This window comes from Ursus arctos, unplaced genomic scaffold (assembly GCF_023065955.2).
Source record: "Ursus arctos isolate Adak ecotype North America unplaced genomic scaffold, UrsArc2.0 scaffold_22, whole genome shotgun sequence".
NCBI lineage: Eukaryota > Metazoa > Chordata > Mammalia > Carnivora > Ursidae > Ursus > Ursus arctos.
Window position 1 is genome coordinate 62156369 of NW_026622897.1, and position 9252 is coordinate 62165620.

General features: G+C 62.3%; 1 protein-coding gene across 1 annotated transcript; it reads left to right on the top strand.

Moving 5' to 3' along the window:
• The first annotated feature begins 4814 nt into the window (after nt 1–4814).
• LOC130544525 (collagen alpha-1(I) chain-like) lies at nt 4815–5918 on the top strand. The gene is made up of 2 exons (XM_057316631.1): nt 4815–5413; nt 5537–5918. The coding sequence occupies exons 1-2, from the start codon at nt 4815–4817 to the stop codon at nt 5916–5918; spliced, it is 981 nt and encodes a 326-aa protein (XP_057172614.1).
• Nucleotides 5919–9252: the final 3334 nt, after the last annotated feature.

Genomic DNA, 9252 nt, shown 5'->3' on the forward strand with positions numbered 1-9252 from the left:
GATGTAGTGACCCAGCGCTCCATGCAATATGTGCCCTCCTTAACCCCTGCCTTTTTTTTTTTTTTTAAAGATTTTATTTATTTATTTGACAGAGATAGAGACAGCCAGCGAGAGAGGGAACACAAGCAGGGGGAGTGGGAGAGGAAGAAGCAGGCTCATAGCGGAAGAGCCTGATGTGGGGCTCAATCCCATAACGCCGGGATCACGCCGTGAGCCGAAGGCAGGCACTTAACCGCTGTGCCACCCAGGCGCCCCTATCCCTGCCTTTTTTCTTAAGAGAGTAATGCCAGCTTATGTGAAGGATGGACCATCGAATCCTAGGGCCTCAAGTCCTAGTCTCCATTTCTCCCAATAGAGATAACTAGAAAGTCTTCTCAAATTCCCTGATGGACAAACCCATTAGGCCCCCTCTCTCCCTGATCTTTTTAAAAATAATGTTTGGGGGCCCTTGGGTGGTTGTTAGTTAAGCAACCGACTCTTGGTTTCGGCTCAGATCATGATCTCGGGGTGGTGGGATCAGCCCCAAATCCGGCTCCAAGCTGGGTGCAGCGTCTGCTGGGGATTCTCTCCTTCCCTTTCCCTCCGCCCCATCCCCCAAATAAGTAAAATCTTCAAAAATAATGTTTGTCGTTTTTTCTCATCACAAAGTCACACGTGCTCAGTGTGGACGTGGAGACAAAGGAGGTAGGCAGGACGCCACGCTCCAGTCGCGCCCTCCAGAGACATTGGACCGGGGTCGCCGGCTGTCTCAGGCCTACTGTCGGCCGGAAGGAGGCAACGCCCGCCCTCGTAAGCGACGCCCCCTACCCAGAGCCTCCCCGGCAGGTCCCGAAGCGGCCCTGACCCGGGGGAATGACCGAGCGGGGACGCGGGACGCCGGCCTGGGCGACGCCGCCGGGGGCCGCCAGGTGGCAGGCGTGCGCCGTGTCCGCGCTCCCGGCCGCGCCGCCGCCCGTCGTCCCAGCCCGCGGGGTCGGGCGGGGCGGGGCGGGGGGGAGCGCCAGCGGGTCGCAGCCGTGTCCGCCGAGGAAACCCACGGACGCGAGCCCCCCGGAGCCGGCCGCCGGCGGTCCCACTGCGTCCGCAGCGGCGCACAGAGGTGGCGTGGGTTCCTCCTCTGGATGAGGACGGGGCTCAGAGTTAGGTAATGACGCAAGGGCAGGCGGTGACGGGTGGGGACAAACGCCCGGTGTCCCGGCTCCGAGCCTCGCCCAGCCCTTCCGCAGGTACCACACGCCTGCGTGCCGGGGAGCAGGTGGAGGAGCCCCCTTCCTCCCCGCGCCCTGAGGTTTCCTTTCGGGGGCCTGGAGAGGGCCCTGCTGGGAGCCCGAGGCATTTTGGTCATGACTCACCCCTCCCCGCCGCCCCGGGCGCGCACAGCCCCGGCCCTGTTCCTGTAAGAGCCTAGGAAGGGGCAGCCCTCTCCCCCCCGCCCCCCCGTGTCCTCTGCGGACAGGCTTGGCTGGGGGCCGCCGCCGGGAGGAGCGTGCGGGGGTGGGGGTGGGGAGCCGCCAACAAGCAGGGGCCTGTTTCCTGACTCGTCTGACCCTGGCTGTCCCCGCGGAGGCCCAGCACACGGAGCAAGGTCATCCAGGGCGAAATTCCAGCCTGGGCCCTGAGCAGTGACTTCGGTTTTCCTGATAAGGCTCAAGAAGGGACCCGGAGTGGCCTCCCCACACCCCCACCCTGTCAGCACCTCCGCTCCTGCGAAGCCTCGGCTGCAGACAGTCTGCCTCGGAAAGAGACAAAGATAGACCCTTGGGCAGATAAGGGGAGAGACGGCGGGGGGGACAGACAGGGCAAGGAACACACAGGAAGGAGACGGACAGGGACCAGGCAGCGCCATAGCCGAGCCCGTGGGTCCGGAGCCCCAGAGACTGGAAATGCTGCCCGGCTTGTGCTTGCTAAGGTTGCGACTAGGAGATGGAGAAAGAGGCGATCAAGGCCGGAACAGGAGGGGTTTGGGGTGCGGGAGGACAACGGAGTGGGCCGGCAGCTTTGTGTGCCTCGGCCTGGTTCCTAATGTGTGCAGACCTGGGACTGGCGGGTGAGGGCGACGAAGGAGTCTGCATGAGCCATAGTCTCCTAGACTCCAGGAGGCCAGGCGGGAGAGGTTGAGATGAGGGCCCGGTGCCAGGGGAGGGGCAGAAGGAGCTGGGCCCGATTGCTTACCGGAGGCCTCTGACTTGGGACTTTGTCCCTGCACACTTGGTGCAGGATATTTGCACCCAGCACTGGCTGTTTGGCTTGGCAAGTGAGCAAGGTGTAAAGTCACAGCTGGCCTGTGGGCACCCAGTCACCGAATGCAGCTGAGTCAGTCACAGCCGCTTCCCCCACCCCTGGGGCCGAGAGCGCGTGCCGGCACACACAGTCCTACCCGCACAGGTGCGGTACAGACGCCGTGTGTGGCTGAGTCACAGCGGCCTCCTCGGAGAGCACGTGCCAGCACGCACGTGCTCGCAGGTGCCCGCAGATGCCCGCAGATGCCACCGACACCGGATCCTGAGTCACGGACGCTGCGGAACCCCGAGGAGGGCACTGAGTGTGTTCTGCCATCCCTGTTTCAACACAGATACCCGTATACACTCACACACATGGACGTGCCCACCATACATCCTACCGTGCCTGCCCGTCATACTAGGGGATCAGCAACCGTATGTGGACTGAATAAATGAGGCACCGAGTGAATGAATAAGCAAGTACGTGAAAATGTGACACTCACACTGCTTGGATAGGTGAAATTGGTTGGGGAGGCCCTGCAGGGTGGGTCCCTAGTCTATGTCTGTAGGGAGTTGTCTTGCTCCAAATATAGCCTCCGTGGGCGGCAGGGAGCCAGGGCTGCCTCCCAAACTGTGACTTCACTGGGCCTGCGGCCCAGCCTCTGAGGAGTTGGAGAAAATTAACAGAGAAGAGGCCCCAGCTTTCTGCAGCCAGGGCTGAGTTGTGACACTGGAATTGGTGGTGACAGCGTACTCTGGAAATATCACTTGCTCAGGGGCTTGTGCTAATAGGGCAGAGGGCTCTGTAGATGGGCCCAGAAAGGACTGGTTCTGGGCTGGACCCCTGGGAACTGCCTGTCCTGAACTTCTGGGGCCAAATGTGCAGGAGGCACAGCCCCACCTGAGAGCTGGGGCAAGCATGGTACCTGGGCCCACCTGGGGGTTGCCAAGGCAAGGCCCATTAGATGGTCCCCCATCTGGGCAGGCCTGTTCCATGGCTGCTCCCCTGTCTTCTCCTCAAAGTGTCCTTTCCGTAGCCACTCTGCTTCTGCCCTAGTTCATCATCTGGAATATTGGATTATTACCCCAACCGGTCTTCCTGCTTTAGATTTCCTCCTCTAATCCATCTTCTTCACAACTGCCAGTGTTCTGTTTCTCAAATACAGATACGATTACATAACTTTTTGGCTCAAAATTCTTCCATAGCTCCCCACTGTTTAGCTGGCGTTCAAGACCCTTCATGATCTGGCCCCAAGCTACCATGTGTGTTTTGAGGGGCTGCCATGTAGTGGGACAGTTGTTGATTCTATCTGATAGGTGGATGGGTGGACTCTGGGCAGGCAGGCGCTCTTGGGGATGAAGGGCCCAGTGGGCTGTTTGACTAGATGTCTAGATGGTTGGGAGGCTAGATGTAGGGTGGAGATGTGGAGGGTGGGTGGAAGGATAGTGCTTGAGTCAAGACTATTTTGGTTGCAAGGAACAGAAACCCGTATCATCAGGAAAGAGGTGGGAGACAGCTGAGGATAAAACGGACCACCTTGCAGAGCTCACCAACATTCAGGTCTCATGCAGATGGCACCTGGCAGGGCAGGAAGGGCGCCCTTCTCTCCACCTTTGGTGGATCTGTCTGTCCTCCCTCACCTGCTTGGGCGTCCTCCCCTGTGCCCAGCGGCCATCCGCTCAGCTACTCTTGCTCCTTTGTCCCACAAGTTTTTACAAAGTACTTATTTATGTGCATGTTTGTGCCTCAAGCAGGCTTCCATGTGCCGAGAGGCAGACCGCGAAGAGGAAGTTACGGCCTTCATGAAGCCTGCTTACTGAGGGGGAGGGACAGACAGGCCTCTGTGCGTGGGGAACGATGCTGTGGACACGGCGGAGCAGGTGAGGAGCGCGGGGGCAAGGCCAGAGCCAGGTGCTGTCATGTGAGCCACATGCCGGGGAGTGTCTCTGGGCAGAGAGCCAGCAAAGTGAGGGGTGAGCTCAGGAAGTCTTGTGGGGGGGGGGGGGGGGACTGTCCTGGGAAGAGAACAGGGCAAGTGCGGTGGCGGCTGGTGCGGGTGAACAAGGGGCCGGTGGTTGGGGAGGAGGCCGGATGGGTGGCGAGGGAGGGTTCGCCAGAGGTTTTGTAAGCTGTTCTAAGGTCTTAGAGACTTCAGTCCAAGGAAGAGGGAATGGCACTGGGGGACGCCGGACGGAGGATGCCCTGAACGTACATTTCTAGGGGCCCCCTGGCCACTGTTGGGTGGAAGCAGGGTGCTGCTGAGGTCGCTCCTGCACAAGCCCGGGTGGGAGGTGGGCCAGGTTAGCGGTAGCAAGGTGACAAGCGGTCAGGCCGAGGGTGTATTCTGAAGGCAGGGTCAACTGCGAGCGTGAGAACAGGGAACATTCCGTTGAGGACGACTCCGCCTGTGGCCTGGGCAAGTCTAAGGATCCCGTTTCAGAGGAAGAGAAGCAAGGTTTCTGTTCGGGCGGCGGGCGGGAAGTGCAGGGACAGGAGTGCACCTGTCACACGGTCAGGGTGCCTTTGGGTGCTCAGGTGGAGGCGTCGGAGGCGGCCGGGGCTCGCGAAGGGCTTGAGGCCGGAGCTGGACGCTGATGAGGCGGCCCTCAGCGCCAGCCATCCAGGAACGGGGCAGAGAGGGGACGGGGTCCGGGGCGGTTGGGTCACCCGGAGCACGGGCGCCCTGGGCGGCGTGGCCGAGAGGCTGGAGGGAAACCACGAGTCACTGGGTGAGAGCGTGTCTGAAGCCAGAGGGGTGCTGGCAGGAGCTCGGGAAAGGCGGGGCGGGCGAACCCTGGTTCCCGCTCACGCCCGGCGCCTCCGTGCCCCCCGGTGACGCGCCCCGCTCAGCTCCGCGGCGCACAGGGACGACCGCGCCGCGACGTGGCCGTGCAGTTCCGCCTTTCGGCGCCGGCGCCTGCCTGTGTCTCCGGAGCGGGCCGAGCGCGGGGACGCGGGCTCCCGGCTCTTTCCAGGCAGAGGACGGCAGGCTTCGCGGAAAACCCGTGGGGGGCACACGTGGTGCGACAGTAGCCGGCCGTCGTTCAGGGCGGGCCCGCCTTCTCAGGGAGACCGCGCACTCCGACGGAAGGGAGAAGCTGCGTGCCCGTCCTCGCCCGCCGCCTCCAGCACAGACGACCGCCTCGGGGCCGAGCTTTATGCCGGGCGTTCAAGCTTCAAGCCGCGTGCGTGCGTGCGTGCGTGTGTGCGTGCGTGCGTGTGCGTGCGCGAGCGCGGCGGGGCGGCCCCGGGGAGCCCGGGGAGCGCGGCCGGCGAGGACAGCGCCCCGCCGTGGCCGCCTCGCACCTCCCTCTAGCTCAGCCCTCGAGGCGCGGAGTGGCCCTCGCGAGGCCCCTGCGGGCGCCAGGCCGCCTTTCTGGGGTCATCCCTGCTCTCGCGGCTGTTCTCAAGGCCTCGGTGCCAGGGCCCCCCAGCCCCCTGCAGCCTGCCTGAGCGGCCGGCACTGCCCTGGAGTCGTCAGTGACCCCGGGCCACTCTCCAGTCTTCCTCTGCCTAGTCGTCCAGCAGCTTGCTGCGCTGGCCCCCTGAACATCCCTTCTCCGCTCCTCGTGAGCGCAGCGTTCTCGGGTTGTTCCTGCATTGTCCTCTGCTCCTCGCCGCTCCCTCCGGGTCCACCCCGCACAGGCCACTCAGCATTAGTGTCCTTGGGCGCAGGCAGGCTCTCTCCTCTTCTCTGAACTCTCGCCTGCGGCACGCCTGTCCGCCTCTCAGCTTGGGTTACCATCTACTTTCCTGCCTCCCTAGCGTGCGTTTCCAGCTCATTCCTCTCTGTATCCAAATGTTCACTAGGACATCTGAAAGGCTCCTTGGCCTGTATGGTCCAAGGCAAACTTGGAGTCCTTTCTCCTCCCCCACAGCCCTGCTTAGTCCCTGGTGCTCCCCCTCTCCCCAAGAGGCACCACCGGGCGTCCAGCTTTGCAACTCAGGAAACTAGGGGGCCTCAGACACCTCTCCCTGCAGCCTCTGTGGCCAGACTAACCCCCGTTTCATCCTGTTGCCTTGATAGCTCTGGACTCTGTCCAGTTCTTCACCTCTTCACTGCCCCTTCCTAATCCTAACCACCGGCACTCTTCCGCTGGACCACAACAGCCTCTTACGTGGTCTCTCCACATCCCTTCTCACTTGCCTCCCTCCAAGCCTCAGACATGGGGACACCAGTCTCCTAGAGAGAGTAGGGCCTGCTTAGGGTCACAGCAGGGCTGGAGTTCCCAGGGCAGGAAGGCTAACCCGCATGCAGGCTGGAGGTTAGACACAGAGCTCACCCAGGCCTCCTTGGGAATGGAGAGGAGGCTCTGAAATTTGCAGTATCGAGTTTCAGAAAACACGGGGTCAGGGTCAGCAGAGCAGCTGGTAGTGGGGAAGGCCAGGCCCAGCTAATTTCCTGTCAGAATGGCCCAGAGGCCCCAGCCCCTCTCTGGGCTGGCCACAGGGGAGGAGATGCCGGGAATGGCTCACATTCCTCTGGCTGGGGCTGCACTGAACCTCCAACCTCCGGGGACCTGCGGGGAGTGAGGAAGTGGATCTCTGAGGCCAGAGTCGGGGGCTCTCTGCAGGGACCAGGCATCTGGTGTCCAACCCTTCAGCTGGAGTGGGGCCAGAGACCGGAGAGCAGACACAAAAAGAGCGTCACAGCTGTTGAAGCTTTAGGGTAAATGAGCCCAACCTCACATTCAGATGAGGAAACAGGCTCAGACAGGACCAGAGCTCACCAGGATCACATGAGCTTCCCTGTTCTAAGCCCTGAAACTCTGTTTCTTCTGGCTGGGCATGCATTTCCTGGAAGGCCCAGCTTTGCTGAGTTGTGTGACACCGGGGGACGAGCTGGGCTAGGACTGTGCTCTTCTTGGCCGGGAGGCAGGAGCCCTTGCTTCCAGCCAGGGATATATGCTTCTCAGGTGGTCCGTAGGGTGGGTGGCAGAATGTAAGGGTGTGGAGAGAATGTAAGGGTGCTGAGTCAGCTGCGGGCCCTTCTCTCCTCTCCTGGAGGCCCTAGCTCATTCCACCCGCGGATGACACTTGATGTCCTGGTCAAGTCCCCAGGAGGGTGAGGTCATGGCAGTGTGCTCCTGGCCTTGAAGGGCCCTCTAAGTGGCCTGGCCTGGCTGGGTGGAAGGTGGAGGTCAGGGGTCCCCGGTAATCTCCTTTCTTTGATACCAAGACTGGCCTGGTTGAAGTACGATGGCTGGGGAGGGTGAGACTGGGACATAGTCACTCAAGCCTGGGTTCAAGCCTGTCTCCATCAGACAGACCGTCTGACCTGGGCATCTGACCTCTCTCCAAAGCAGGGAGCCCTCAGCTGCAGAGAGGAGAGTGGCTACTCGATTTCTCTCCATCAAGTCGCACGGTGTGTCTGTGACTTGGGCAGGGGGCCGCCTGCCTGACGCCGTGGGACACAAGCCCTCCCAGAGCCTGGAAGTGCTGCCCACCCCCTCTCTCCAGCAGGGCCCCCTGCAAGTGTGCGGCCTGCCTGGGGAGCCAGGGCCCGGGCTTCTGTCTGCCCGGCCGTCCTTCCTCCACTGGACTTGGAGGCTGTGGCCCTTTTCGGGTCTCTCAGGCACCAACCTGAAAGTCCTGTCCCTCTCCCCTCTCCCTACTGCCCCTGGCAGGTAGGCCCCCCTACAGACGCCGCCTCAGGACGGTCTCTCCAGCCCCATGGCCTGCTTTCTCTGATCTGAACGAGCACAACGGCCCCCAGCGGCCCCCAGCCCCACGTCGCAGTCGCCCCGTGCCTCGTCGCCAGGGGGAGCTTTCTGAACACACGTCACGTCCTGGCGTAACTGCCTTTCCTTGCCCTCCTCCCCTTCCTTCCCCTTTGCCCAGCCAGCTCCTTCTTGTCCTGAGAAGCCTCAGTGCCATGTACTCAGGGATCAACCTGAAAATAAAGAGCCACAACAAGAGGCAAACGAGTGTGTATTTGGGATCCAAGAACTGCAGACTCTGGCGGTAACCAGACAGTGTCCTGCCTTCGGGTGAGAGCCAGGGGTCTCACGGGAGAGGAAGGGGGGTGACTGCGTGACTTGGTGCCAACGGACTGCACCGTGTGGGTACGCACGGACTGACTCCTGGGTTACCCAACGGCACTCTTCCTGCTACGCTTCCGTCAACGGCTCTGTCTCCCGAAAAAGTCGGCAGCCAGCAGTGTTCCAGCCAGGAGGCTGCTGTCCTGTTGGCCCCGCGGACCGCTGCGGCCCCCACTGCTGTTTTGCCCGGTTCAAACACGGCGGGCAAGGCGATTTCTCTGCAGGGGCCTCCCCGCGACGCTGTTTTAAAATGACTGCAGTCACTCAGTTTTTCCCGCTGGGAGGTCTTCTCTGACGCCTGGGGCTGGGTTCAGGGTCCCCACCTGGCCCCAGGTCTGATCGCGCCGCTGCCACAGCTGGCAGGTGCAGAGGGCGGCTCGTTTCACTCGGGGTCCGAAGCGGTCGGGACGGACACCAGCACGGAGCAGGTACCGATCAAGCTCGGCTGACCGAGGGAGAGTGAGCGAAGGCGCAGAAGGAAGGACCCCCTGTGGCTTCGGGTGACTGCCGCATTCATGGCCCGCTCGTCCCGCAGCGGGAGCTTTGGGGGGAACACGCGCCCCGTCAGGCTTGCCCTGGCGCTTCGCGTACTGAAGCCACCGCAGAGAAACGACTTCCAGCCACCTCCCACTGGTGAGGCCGCAGGTGATGGGGTCACAGCGGGGACCCCCAGGCCTCCCTGCTAAACCCAGCTGCCCCTAAGAAATGAGGATGTTGAGAGAGGTCGCCAGAAACAGGTGGACTGCAGGTGACAGACGGGGCTGTGTCAGCAGGGTGGGCGCGTGTATAAGCGTCCATGTGTGGACAGGCGGGCCCTCGTCTGTTGTCTGTGCGTCAGGACTGTGTTTGCACCTATGTGTGAGCACGCCCCCCCCATCAGGGCCTGGCAGTAACCCCCAGCCGGCACAGCCCCCCAAGCCCCCACCTCCCGTGGCACTCGGGCCCTCAGCCTCCCTCTCGCCTCTTCCCGGGCCACCGCGAGTCCCACGTC